At 45.9% G+C, this 14,509-nt stretch overlaps 1 protein-coding gene across 1 annotated transcript in view; it reads left to right on the top strand.

Moving 5' to 3' along the window:
- The window catches only part of gfap (glial fibrillary acidic protein), a 51,093-nt gene that overhangs the window by 26,489 nt on the left and 10,095 nt on the right, over positions 1-14,509 (top strand). Inside the window, exons 6-7 of the mRNA XM_060848576.1 lie at positions 3,257-3,477; positions 5,639-5,682. Of these exons, the coding sequence (XP_060704559.1) occupies positions 3,257-3,477; positions 5,639-5,682 (265 nt within the window). The remainder of the gene's footprint in view (positions 1-3,256; positions 3,478-5,638; positions 5,683-14,509) is intronic.

Genomic DNA, 14,509 nt, shown 5'->3' with positions numbered 1-14,509 from the left:
CCACAACATGGTGTTCCATAGGTTCGGTCTCTGCAGCATGATGAATGTTTTCTTCCAACCCCCAACCCCCCATCCTTAGACTCTGTCCCCAGTTCTATCTCCCCAGTCAGGGGAAACATCCTTAGCCCATCCAGCCATGATGGAACATTATACATTTCAATCAGACCCCCTCTTATCCTTCAAAGGCCTGGAGAATGCAGAATGAGGCACGGTAGCTAAATTCACAGGCGTTACGAAGATAGAGAGGGGAAATATGATATGAAAAAGACTTGAGGATCTTGTTGGTGGATATATATACATTTATGAGTAAGCAAAAATCTTGCAGATGGAACATACCACAGAAATTTGTCAAGTTGTTTACTTTGACAGGAAGTAAAGCTTACCATCAACTACTACCCTCTGTCTTCTTCCAGCCAGCCAATTCCTAATCCAAACCTCTAACTCCCCCTCAATGCCATACCTCCGTATCTTTTACAGTAGCCCACCATGGAGTAACATATAGGTTTGGGGCACTTGACTTGGAAATGATGTGGGCCACGGATAGACCTATGCAGTGACACCCAAGCAGTGTTGCAGGTGCCTGCATAGGTTTATCTGTGGCCCACATCATTTCCAAGTCAAGTGCCCTAAACCTTTATGTTGAGATTATGTAGAACCTACGACAGAAGGACATCCTATTCCATGATCCTGAGATTGAAAGATTTCCGATAGATGACAAACTGAGCTGTGTGGATGTTTCAGAATAATTGTACAGCAATTACATTGAACCTTTAAATTAAATGAAACCAAGTTCAATGTCATGATTGGAGGTACAACACATGGTTAGGTGCACCGTAAAGCTCCCTCTATAATATTCCCATCAAACAAGCCCAGTTTGTCCAACATCTCTTCATAAGTCAACCCATCCATTCAAGGTATCAATCTAGTGACCCACCTCTGAATTGCCTCAATACATTCACATCCGCCATAACATAAGGAGACGATAATTGTCCACAGTATCGAGACGTTGACTCACCAATGGCCTGTGCAACTGAGGAATAACATCCTTGCTTTATGTTTAATCCTCTTGTATTAATGGACAGCACCCTATCAGCTCTCTGGGTTACTTGCTGTACCTGCACACCAATGTTTCCTAAGTAATTCACTAGGACACCAAACCCTACTGCACCGGAGAATTCTGCAGTCCTTTTGTTTCACTAATACTCTTTGGTAAGAGTAACAAGAAGATGGAGTACTGGGCTAATGGTCGGATACTTGGTAGTGTGGATGAGCAGAGGGATCTTGGTGTCCATGTACACAGATCTCTGAAAGTTGCCACCCAGGTAAATAGTGCTGTGAGGAAGGCATATGGTGTACTGGGCTTTATTGGTAAAGGAATTGAGTTCCAGAGTCCTGAGGTCATGTTGCAGTTGTATAAGACTCTGGTGCGGCCGCATCTGGAGTATTGTGTGCAGTTTTGGTCGCCATACTATAGGAAGGATGTGGAGGCACTGGAACGGTGCAGAGGAGGTTTACCAGGATGTTGCCTGGCATGGTAGGAAGATCGTATGAGGAAAGGCTGAGGCACTTGGGGCTGTTTTCATTGGAGAAAAGAAGGTTTAGGGGTGACTTGATAGAGGTGTACAAGATGATTAGGGGTTTCGATAGGGTTGACCATGAGAACCTTTTTCCACGTATGGAGTCAGATATTACGAGGGGGCATAGCTTTAAATTAAGGGGTGGTAGGTATAGGACAGATGTTAGGGGTAGATTCTTTACTCAGCGAGTCATGAGTTCATGGAATGCCCTGCCAGTAGCAGTGGTGGACTCTCCCTCTTTATGGGCATTTAAGCGGGCATTGGATAGGCATATGGAGGATAGTGGGCTAGTGTAGGTTAGGTGGGCTTGGGTCGGCGCAACATCGAGGGCCGAAGGGCCTGTACTGCGCTGTATTTTTCTATGTTCTATGTTCTATGTTGAGATTATATAGAATCTACGACAGAAGGACATCCTATTCCTGTCACTGAGGTAGTGGTTCATAGGCTGTGTTATCGACCAAACCACATTCCTTTAAAATACAATAAGAAGATAGCCGAGACCCTAACTTTTTCATAATTTAAAGGCAAGTGTCAGGTGTTGAATTCTGGATACAATTTGATTGGTCACACAATCAATCTTAAAGCAAAACAGACTTTATTCATACTCTATAGTTTAAATACAACAGAAGGAAACAAGAAATTGGATTAACTTACTTCTATTATAGAGTCACAGAGGCATAGAGATGTACAACATGGGAACAGACCCTTCGGTCCAACCCGTCCATGCCGACTAGATATCCCAACCAAACCTAGTCCCACCTGCCAGCACCCGGCCCATATCCCTCCAAACCCTTCCTATTCATATACCCATCCACTTCCTTCGCAGCTCATTCCATACATGTACCACCCTCTGGAAAGCTTGACAAATTATTTAACTACTGAACAGTAACTGTTCCAATATTGTAATATCCAGAGACACATCCTTAGCAAAAAGCCAATTCAGTAAACTAGTTTGTCTCACAGGCAATTCTTGAGTCCAGGAGGAAGACCATCAAGATAAATATCTGTGTGTGAGAGAGAGAGTGAGAGAGAGAGTAGTAGGGAGAGATGTACTGCAGCTTCCAAACCCAGCTTTAAGACCCAAGCAAGGACTGCAGCTGAGAAACTAAAACTCCTGACTCTGACCAGTCAGGCTGCTTCTATTGTGCCAACTTTAATTTAAAAAGGCCCCAGGCCTCACAAGTTGCTGCTTTATTGGATTTTAAATAGACAGCTCAGTATCTCTGTCATAAAACCTCTCTTTTTTAAAATACAGGACAAAATACCGCTCTAAAAACCACAGTATCTGCCCAGCTGGTATTGTCAAGCTGAGGAACTGTGACCTTCTGAAAAGAGTGGGAGGGTGGTGGGAGTTAATTCATTAAAATATTGTCAAAAAGTCAGCTCAAAAGTTGGGACCTGAGTGTTAATTGATTCCATTTGGTGAGATAGAAATAAGTCTTTTATTTGTTGTTAGAGTTTATTGACATCCTCAGTCATACCAGTCCCAGTGTCAAAGCTGCTGCTTATTGTGCTCATAAAATACCCAAGCCCTGTCTCACCTCATCTTAGTATAGACATTGACTAATCCTCAGAATGAGATTGAGCAGACATTAATATTAGGATTTGCTGAGTTTGTTGACACAGTCCCAGGTGTGATCCCTGACCCTGGTGAAGTTCCGATCTCTGTTCCCTGACAGAATGAGTCTCTGGAACGTCAATTGCGTGAGATGGAGGAACGTTTCAACTTTGAAACGAGTAATTACCAGGACACGGTTAGCCAGTTGGAGACCGACATCCAGAACCTGAAGGAGGAGATGGCACGGCACCTGCAGGCTTACCAAGACTTGCTCAACGTCAAGCTGGCCCTGGATATTGAGATTGCCACCTACAGGAAGCTGCTGGAAGGAGAGGAGAACAGGTAAGAGCTGCCTGGCACCAGGTCTTACCAAACCACAGACCTCATCAATGGCCAACTGAGCCAAAATCAGACTGTCCATCCCTGCCTCACCCTCTCTCCACTAGTTAGTGCTGGTGCTAACCTTACTTTCCCCAACCCCTCGGTATCAGGGTCACAACCACGCTATCCATGAATGTGACATCATTATGGGAACTCATTAATCCTTCGAATGCCTCAACCACAGCCATCTCACTCTGGATTTGTCCTAGGAATGTTTGTTTTGATCAGAGAGTGCTGAGGGACATTTAGTCAAATACATCTTGAGATGTATTTGAGAGAGTTTGGGGATAGTGATTAGATTAGATTAAATTCCCTGTGGTACAGAAACAGGCCATTTGGCCCAACCAGTCCACACCGATCCTCCCGAAGAGTAACCCACCCAGACCCATTCCTGTACTCCGTACTAATGCGCCTATCACTATGGACAATTTAGCTTGGCCAATTCACCTGACCTGTACATTGTTGTGGTTCTGTTCGCCGAGCTGGAAGTTTTTGCTGCAAACGTTTCGTTCCCTGGCTAGGGAACATCATCAGTGCTGTTGGAGCCTCGTGTGAAGCGCTGCTTTGATGTTTCTTCTGGTATTTATAGTGGTTTGTTCTTGCCGCTTCCGGGTGTCAGTTTCAGCTGTAGTGGTTTGTATATGGGGTCCAGGTCCATGTGTCATCCACAAACTCCATTAACAGACACATCGACCTGGACCCCATATACAAACCACTACAGCTGAAACTGACACACGGAAGCGGCAAGAACAAACCACTATAAATACCAGAAGAAACATCAAAGCAGCGCTTCACAGGAGGCCCTAACAGCACTGATGATGTTCCCTAGCCAGGGAACGAAACGTTTGCAGCAAAAACTTCCAGCTCGGCGAACAGAACCACAACAACGGACACCCGAGCTACAAATCTTCAACCAGACTTTTGACCTGTACATCTTTGGACGGCGGGAGGAAAGAGAAATCCTGAAGAAGGGCTTATGCCCGAAACGTCGATTCTCCTGTTCCTTGGATGCTGCCTGACCTGCTGCGCTTTTCCAGCAACACATTTTTCAGCTCTGAGCTCCAGCATCTGCAGTCCTCACTTTCTCCCAGAGTACCCAGAGAATGTACAAACTCCACATAGACAGTCGCCCGAGGCTGGAATCGAACCTGGGTCCCTGGCACTGTAGTCAGTTTAAACAATTACAGGGAGCACTATTCTATACCTAATCCCATACTGTCACTATCCTGGCAGTATTAATGGGGACAGGGTCAAGAGAATTTTAAGATCTGGCTTCAAAAGTAGAGAAAGTATCACTTTCAGTTTAAAAGAATAAAGGGAACTTTACTCTCTGCTTAAAAGTGTAGAAGGAGCTTTACTCTGTACCTAACCCCGTGCTGTCCCTGTCCTGGGAGTGTTTGATGGGGGACAGTGTAGAGGGAGCTTTACTCTGTACCTAACCCCGTGCTGTCCCTGTCCTGGGAGTGTTTGATGGGGGACAGCGTAGAGGGAACTTTACTCTGTATCTCATCCCGTGCTGTAACTATCCTGGGAGTGTTTGATGGGGACAGTGTAGAGGGAGCTTTACTCTGTACCTAACCCCGTTCTGTCCCTGTCCTGGGACTGTTTGATGGGGACAGTGTAGAGGGAGCTTTACTCTGTACCTAACCCCGTTCTGTCCCTGTCCTGGGAGTGTTTGATGGGGGACAGTGTAGGGGGAGCTTTACTCTGTACCTAACCCCGTTCTGTCCCTGCCCTGGGACTGTTTGATGGGGACAGTGTAGAGGGAGCTTTACTCTGTACCTAACCCCGTTCTGTCCCTGTCCTGGGAGTGTTTGATGGGGGACAGTGTAGGGGGAGCTTTACTCTGTACCTAACCCCGTTCTGTCCCTGCCCTGGGACTGTTTGATGGGGGACAGTGTAGAGGGAACTTTACTCTGTATCTCACCCCGTGCTGTATCTGATAAAAACTCCTGCATCCCTGACCCTTAATCATGAGCATCATTGCTGTGCTCCAACTCAATCCCACGCTGTCAGTAACCACAGGAAAGCCTTACAAGATGGCTGTCTGTGTAGAATGAGTTCTGAGAGCAATGACAGAGATTCTCCTCGGGTCTGATGATAGCTGTCTGTTTGTTTACAGGATTTCAATGCCTGTCCAGAGCTTCTCATCTCTGCAAATCAGAGGTAAGTGTGGACACCACAATAATACTTCCATTTTTATAGCACCTTCCACAGAGTAAAACTTTCTCAACGGGTTGGACAGGAGCATTGTCAAATGAAAATCTGGCACCCAGCCACATAAGGAGCAATCTACACTGGTGGCTGATGGGTGAGGAGAGGCGAGGGTGTGAAAGGAAGTTCCACACTTGCTCCCTGGTAACTAACGGCATAGTCACCGACGGTGGAATCCTTACCATCATCGATCCTGAAGAGATTTGAATTGGAGGAGTGCCACAATCTGGAAGAATGGGGGTGTTAGAGAAGGTTAGAGAGAGAGAGAGAGAGAGAGCAGTGCCAGACGGATTTGAAATTCAACAAGAATATCGAAACTAAAAGGCCTTGCTGAATCAGGAATGGACATAAACCAGTGAGCGCCAGGGAAGTGAGGGAGCAGAACTTGATGGAAATTATGACAAATATCAGAATTTTATGTGTTGGTATTTAGAAGGACATGTAAAGTTCAGCAAGATTTCATGCAAATCAGAAACGTGCACGTGCACATTTCCCTGTTTGTGTCTGTGTGTTAGGCTTAAGTGGATAAAAAGCACGATGTTATTTTTAATGCACTACGTTCCTTCCCTGCTGAGTGAGTGAGAGGCACAGCTGTTTCAATGGTTTCTCCCTAAAAGCATAAACTATAAACTTTTAACTTCAGCAGTAACTCCATTACATATGCAAACTTCTGTATTAAGTTAGCAAGGACCTCTACTGGAAATGCTTGTTCACTAAGGTAACTCTTTCAATATGGCAGCTGGTTTCTTTATCATGTAGGCTGTCATCCTACATCAGGTAAGACCTCTTATTTACACCACCTACACCTGAGCTATCGATGTTGAAATCTGCTTCAGTGTTCCCAGCCTGCATGGTTCCTGTGGGAATTTGGAGATAGTGAGGACTGCAGATGCTGGAGTGTCAGAGTAGATAGAGTGCACAGCAGGTCAGGCAGCATCCCAGGAGCAAGAGACATTTCAGACAGGAACCTGAAGGAATACGACGAGAGATTTGCTGTGCTTTTTCCATTCCTGAGATAATTTGTAAACCATGAGTTGCAGTAATCATTGATCCTTTCTATGTTGGTCACAACAAAACTCTGGATCTTATAAAGGGGCTGGCTGCTTTCCAACATGATCATCACTTTTCTGAAATATTTTATCTTTTGGCTTGAGCACTGTAGACCTGAACTTCATGTTGAACTCTTGCCTTCACTCTCATCTGATCCTTCAGTTCCACACACGAGGCGCTCAGGGAAGTGTGTACACCTGGAAAGGGTGAAGATGACTGTAGCTGGAAACTTGCCAGTGACAGAGTGAGGAATCACTCTAACTGTGATAGATCTCCTTCTTCCAGGATGGCTTTGTCAGTTCTTTCTGGACATATCACTGTTACCATGGTACCCTCCAATCTCTCAATCTCTCCACTTGTCTTTTTGCTCCAGAATTTTCTTATATAAGATTAAGATTAGATTACTTACAGTGTGGAAACAGGTCCTTCGGCCCAACAAGTGGAAACAGGCCCTTCGGCCCAACAGTGTGGAAACAGGCCCTTCGGCCCAACAAGTCCACACCGACCCTCCAAAGAGCAACTCACCCAGACCCATTCCCCTACATTTACCCCTTCACCTAACACTACGGGCAATTTAGCATTGCCAATTCACCTAACCTGACATTTTTTGGACTGTGGGAGGAAACCGGAGCACCCGGAGGAAACCCACGCAGACACGGGGAGAATGTGCAAACTCCACACAGTCGCCTGAGGCAGGAATTGAACCCAGGTCTTGGGCGCTGTGAGGCAGCAGTGCTAACCACTGTGCCACCCCAATTTGATTTGTCAATGAGTAAAACTCAGGTTGTTCATAAATCTATTGAATTCTGAGGTGGTCAATGGGAAGTATTGTCACTTACCACTATTTGAGTGACTCAAAACAAGTGAACATCTGTTCAGGTTTTGAGATGGCTGTTTTTACTGACCTAACATCTAAATACTTGTTCAGTGTTGCGAGGGTTTCTGCCTGTTCCATCCTTACAGGCAGTGAGTTCCAGATTCCTATCCCATCCCTTCTAAAGGTCCTGCCCCTGACCTTAAACCTATGCCCCACATCATTGATCCCTCCATCAAGAGGACAGGTTTTCTCCTGTTTACTCTGTCTCTGCCCCTCTATTTTATCCATTCCCCTCAATCTCCTCTCTTCAAGGTAAACAGCCCCAGTCTGTCCAAACTCTCTTCATAACTGAAACTCTCCAGCCCGGGCAACATCCTGGTCAATCCCCGCCCCCCTCCCCCCCCAGTGCAATCACATCCTTCCCAAAACATGAATTCCAGAACTGTAAACAGTGCAGCCTAACTAATATCTTATACAGTTCCAGCATCAGCTTCCTGCTCTTAAACTCCAATCATCAACTAAAAAAGGCAAATATACCATGTACCTTCTCAGTCACTTTACCCATCTATCCTGATGACTTAAGGAACTGCTGTCCATACACACCAACGACCTGCTGATCCTTGATCCTTCCCAGGGTCTTAATGCTCATCATGTATTCCCTTGCCTTGTTTTTCCTCTAGTGAGGAGGAGAGCTTTATATCACCCCATCAACTTTTGAATGGTCTCTGAACTTACTGATCAACCCTCCTATGTTCAAGTCTGAACCATTTATATAAACCACAAACAGCAAGGTCCCTGACCCTGACTCCTGTGGGACCCCCTTGACATAGGCTTCCAGTTGGAAAAGCACCACTCACCCACCACCCTCTGCTCCCGGCCAATCAGCCAATTGTGGATCCAATTTACCAAATTTCCTGGGATCCCATGGACTCTTACCTTCGCTGTCAATCTCCCACATGGGACCTCTTGAAAAGTCTTGTTGAAGTCCAAGTATATTATATCAAAGGGATCACCTTCATCTATACACCTGGTCACTGCTCTGAAAGATTCCAGTGAACGGGTCAGATATAACCTCTCCTTAACCAAACCCCGCTGACTGTTCTTGCTTAGACCCAGCCACTCCACATGCAGATGAATTCTGTCCCTTGAAATTGCCTCCAATAGTTTCCCCACCACTGAGGTTAGACTGACCGGCCTGGAGTTTTTGTTTATCTCATGCTCCTTTCTTGAATAACGGTTCCACATTGTCTGTCCTTCAGTCGTCCAACACTTCTCCCGTGTCAGGGGAAGAATGGAACATGTTTGCGGGTGCCCCTGCTAGCTTCTTCCTTTGCTTCACTCTGGGATACCCTAACCTGGTTTACCCTAACCTGGGATACCCAAACCTGGGATACCCAAACCTGGGATACCCTAACCTGGTTTACCCTAACCTGGTTAACCCTAACCCGGGATACCCTAACCTGGGTTACCCTAACCTGGGATACCCTAACCTGGTTAACCCTAACCTGGGATACCCTCACTCTGGTTTACCCTAACCTGGTTTACCCTAACCTGGGTTACCCTAACCTGGTTAACCCTAACCTGGGATACCCTCACTCTGGTTTACCCTAACCTGGTTTACCCTAACCTGGTTAACCCTAACCTGGGATACACTAACCTGGTTAACCCTGACCTGGGTTACCCTAACCTGGGATACCCTAACCTGGGATACACTAACCTGGTTTACCTTAACCTGGTTAACCCTAACCTGGGTTACCCTAACCTGGGATACCCTAACCTGGGATACACTAACCTGGTTAACCCTAACCTGGGATACACTAACCTGGTTAACCCTAACCTGGTTTACCCTAACCTGGGATACCTTTCATCCAGCTCTTACCTACTGTTAAGCCTGTCCGGCCACTCAGAACGTCCTCACTGTCTATGCTAACTTTCTTAATTAAATCACAGACCTTCTCCCTGATTTCTATACCAATATCATCCCTCTCACGAGTGAACACCAACACAAATTATTCCTTTAGGAACCGTCCTTCGCTCCAAGCACAAATTACCGCTGAGCTGCTTAAAGGGCCCCACTCTTTCCCTTGTTATCCTTTTGCCCTTCATGTAACTATAAAACAACTCAGGATTTTCCTTTTATTTTACATGCCAGTATCCTTTCATATCCCCTTTTAGGCCTCCTGATCTTCCTTTTATGTTCCTTGCGTACATTCTGTACTCCTATACAGCGTCTGCTATTTTACAGCCTGTTCATTTAATACTGTCAACTCCCACTTGGCAGCAGCTTCTTGTTGTAAATAGTTTAGCAACGTCAGGACTGATGTAAATACACGATGTGATTCCGAATTCCTAAATGCTGAAGATCTGCAGAGTTTGAAATATCTTCAATTATCCGCAGATCAAGTGGTATCCCTTCATCACTGAACACATAGTCAAAGGATTAAATTCTATTTTAATTGAACAAGGAACTGTCTGTGTTCAAGGTGTGGTTATATTCTCTAAGCCAGGGTCAGCGTGTGTGTAGATGTGCCTTGAGTTAACTTGCAGGCTGACCACAGATGAGAGTGGTGTTCAGCCTGCCATTAGTCCCTGAAGTACAGACTGAGTCATGAACTGAAATATCTCAGATGCTGAACTGGGCCCCAAGTTGAGTCTTTCGTACAGGGGAGAAACAGAGAAGTTAAGTGTGTGTGGAGAAAGCTGTAACGTGGTCTCGATTCCTCCGCAAGATAATCTCTCCATGGGTGGCCTTGTTGGTAAGGGATGATATTCAGTCCCTTGTGCGGGGGGGGACCTAGAATTAGGGGATGTAGAGTCAGTGTGGATAGAGCTGAGAAATACTAAGGGTAAAAAGACCCTCTTGGGAGTTATCTACAGGCCCCCAAACAGTAGTCTGGATGTCGGATGTAAGTTAAATCAGGAGCTGAAATTGGCCTGTCGCATAGATGTTACTACCGTTGTTATGGGGGATTTTAACATGCAGGTAGACTGGGAGAATCAGGACGGTATTGGACCTCAAGAAAGAGACTTTGTGGAGTGCCTCAGAGATGGATTCTTAGAGCAGCTGGTGCTGGAGCCGACCAGAGGGAAGGCAATTCTGGATCTGGTATTGTGTAACGAACCAGAATTGGTCAGAGACCTCGAAGTGAAGGAGCCATTGGGAAGTAGTGACCATAATACAATAAGCTTCAATCTGCAATTTGAGAGGGAGAGGGTACAGTTGGAAGTGACAATATTTCTGTTGAATAAAGGGAACTATGGAGCTATGAGGGAGGAGCTGGCCAAAGTTCAATGGTGCAATACCTTAGCAGGGATGACAGTAGAGGAACAATGGCGGATATTTCTGTGTATAATGCAGAAGTTGCAGGATCAGTTCATTCCAAAAAGGAACAAAGATCCCAGGAGGAGGCATGGGCGGCCGTGGCTGACGAGGGAAGTTAAGAAACATATAAAGTTAAAAGAGAAAAAGTATAACATAGCAAAGATAAGTGGGAAAACGGAGAACTGGGAAGCTTTTAAAGAACAACAGAGGATTACTAAGAAGGAAGTACGCAGAGGAAAACTGAGGTACGAAGGTAAACTGGCCAATAATATAAAGGAGGATAGTAAAAGTTTTTTTAGGTAAGTGAAAGGCAAAAAAATGGTTAGGACTAAAATTGGGCCCTTGAAGACAGAAACAGGGGAATATATTACGGGGAACAAAGAAATGGCAGAAGAATTAAATGGGTACTTCAGATCTGTGTTCACTGGGGAAGACGCAAGCAATCTCCCTGAGGTAACAGTGGCTGAAGGACCTGAACTTAAGGGAATCTGTATTTGCCTGGATTTGGTGTTGGAGAGACTGTTAGGTCTGAAGGTTGATAAGTCCCTGGGCCCTGATGGTCTACATCCCAGGGTACTGAAGGAGGTGGCTCGAGAAATCGTGGATGCGTTGGTGATTATTTTCCAGAGTTCGATAGATTCGGGATCAGTTCCTGCGGATTGGAGGGTGGCTAATGTTGTACCACTTTTTAAGAAAGGTGGGAGAGAGAAAGCAGGAAATTATAGACCAGTTAGTGTGCCCTCAGTGGTGGGAAAGATGCTGGAGTCTATTATAAAGGATGAGATTATGACACATCCGGATATGAATGGATTTATGAAGGGGAAATCGTGCTTGGCTAATCTTCTTGAATTTTTTGAGGATGTAACTCTGTAGATGGACGAAGGAGATCCAGTAGATGTAGTGTACCTGGACTTTCAGAAAGCTTTTGATAAAGTCCCACACAGGAGGTTAGTGAGCAAAATTAGGGCGCATGGTATTGGGGGCAAAGTACTAACTTGGATTGAAAGTTGGTTGGCTGATAGGAAACAAAGAGTAGTGATAAATGGCTCCATTTTGGAATGGCAGGCAGTGACCAGTGGGGTACCGCAGGGATCAGTACTGGGACCGCAGCTTTTTACAATATATGTTATTGATATAGAAGATGGTATCAGCAATAACATTAGCAAATTTGCTGATGATACTAAGCTGGGTGGCAGGGTGAAATGTGAAGAGAATGTTAGGAGATTACAGGGTGACCTGGACAGGTTAGGTGAGTGGTCAGATGCATGGCAGATACAGTTTAACGTGGATAAATGTATGGTTATCCACTTTGGTGGCAAGAACAGGAAGGCAGATTACTACCTCAATGGAATCAATTTAGGTAAAGGGGCAGTACAGAGAGATCTGGGTGTTCTTGTACACCAGTCAATGAAGGTAAGCATGCAGGTACAGCAGGTAGTGAAGAAGGCTAATAGCATGCTGGCCTTCATAACAAGAGGGATTGAGTATAGGTGGAAAGAGGTTCTTCTGCAGCTGTACAGGGCCCTGGTGAGACCACACCTGGAGTACTGTGTGCAGTTCTGGTCTCCAAATTTGAGGAAAGACATTCTGGCTATTGAGGGAGTGCAGCGTAGGTTCACGAGGTCAATTCCTGGAACGGCGGGATTACCTTACACTGAAAGACTGGAGCGACTGGGCTTGTATACCCTTGAGTTTAGAAGACTGAGAGGGGATCTGATTGAGACATATAAGATTATTAAAGGATCGGACACTCTGGAGGCAGGAAACATGTTTCCGCTGATGGGTGAGTGCCGAACCAGAGGTCACAGCTTAAAAATATGGGGTAGACCATTTAGGACAGAGATAAGGAGAAACTTCTTCACCCAGAGAGTGGTGGCTGTGTGGAATGCTCTACCCCAGAGGGCAGTGGAGGCCCAGTCTCTGGATTCATTTAAGAAAGAGTTGGATAGAGCTCTCAAAGATAGTGGAATCAAAGGTTATGGAGATAAGGCAAGAACAGGATACTGATTAGGAATGATCAGCCATGATCATATTGAATGGTGGTGCAGGCTCGAAGGGCAGAATGGCCTACTCCTGCACCTATTGTCTATTGTCTATTATCTCTGAGCTGTTGGTGTTTCTGGATTCCAATCTGTTTCACGCTCCTCAGTTTCTTGATGACCTGCATGGGTGAACTCCAGGGGTAGAACATAGAACATAGAAAGATACAGCGCAGTACAGGCCCTTCGGCCCTCGATGTTGCGCCGACCGAATCCTACCTAACCTACACTAGCCCAATAACTTCCAAATGCCTATCCAATGCCCGCTTAAATGACCATAAAGAAGGAGAATTCACCACTGCTACTGGCAGGGCATTCCATGAACTCACAACCCGGGTAGGGTCCCCCCCAACTTTCTCAAAAATGTCCAGACCAAGTTAACACTAAAGACTCTCCTCTGTCAAGTTCCTGATTTGGAATGTATTCATCGTGGTCGGTGCGTGACTGGGACCACTGAAAGTCTCAACGTTCAGAGGTTGTTGGGTCTAATTCTTGGAATTCCCTTCCCAAGAGCTTTGCGGGTTTGTCTGGAAGGCAGCTCAACACTCGCTTCTGCTGGGCAACTAGGGATGTGTAATAAATGCTGTCCAAGCCACCGATACCCACATCCCTCAAGTGAATGAATAAAGCACCTGGGATTTGCATGTGACATTTCTCACTATGCTAATATTAATGAAGTGTCCAGTTTGTAAGTGTTTGTTTGTGTAGAAATCCCTGACGTGACTACAATCCTGAACATGTCTGTCGCTATGTGGCACACTCTCCAGTTACGACCCCTGAATGCACCATTTGTTCTAGTGTCTTTGAGTGGAACCTGCGCTTAAAAAGTGCCAAGAATTTTCAGTGGCCTGTCACTACTGCGAGGGTAAAATTTCAGATTCATCAGAAAATGGGTATCCCTGAGGATGGTTCAGGATCCGGGCATTCGATGGCGTGCGCACTGATTACTGCTCTGCTCTCTACCATTTCCCATCAGGACAGAGCTTCACATTTCCCACAGGGAAGTCATCATCTGTCCTGCCCATCCCGCATTCCTCCCACACACCCTCACCCTGACAGCATACAACACCTCATCCCAGCAATGATTGTCCCTAAACAGTGTTCTTTACCCCATCCCCTTCAACCCCTCCCAACGACTCCCCCCAAGGTTCATTCCAAAGGGTGAGTTGGAAGAGTGGACATGAGTTTTGGGGATTGTCAGGCCATGAGGAGGGAGGTGCGGAAATAGCCCAGAGGCATCAGGGGCAGATGGGACAAGGAGATGTGGAGGTGCCCAGGAGATCAGCCCAGTGGGTGTTGGGTCCAGAGGACATGTAGTATGGGGGGGTACTGGTCTGGAGGGACGTCAGGGTGTCAGGCCAACTGTGAGGGGAGAGGGGTGTTGACAGACAGTCTTGTATCTGGGGGAGTCAGTTCCAGAGGGTTGTGGAGTGGGGGGATTGTTGGGACAAGTGTGCTGGGTATCAGTGATGTGTCAGGGATCAGGAGGGGGTTACCTTAATAGCTATCCAAGAGTTACTAGGTTCTTAATCCTCAACATTTTCTGGATCA

Source organism: Hemiscyllium ocellatum, chromosome 32, assembly GCF_020745735.1.
Source record: "Hemiscyllium ocellatum isolate sHemOce1 chromosome 32, sHemOce1.pat.X.cur, whole genome shotgun sequence".
Taxonomy (NCBI): domain Eukaryota; kingdom Metazoa; phylum Chordata; class Chondrichthyes; order Orectolobiformes; family Hemiscylliidae; genus Hemiscyllium; species Hemiscyllium ocellatum.
Note: the sequence above shows the minus strand (reverse complement) of the source record. Positions and strands in the feature narration are given on the sequence as shown.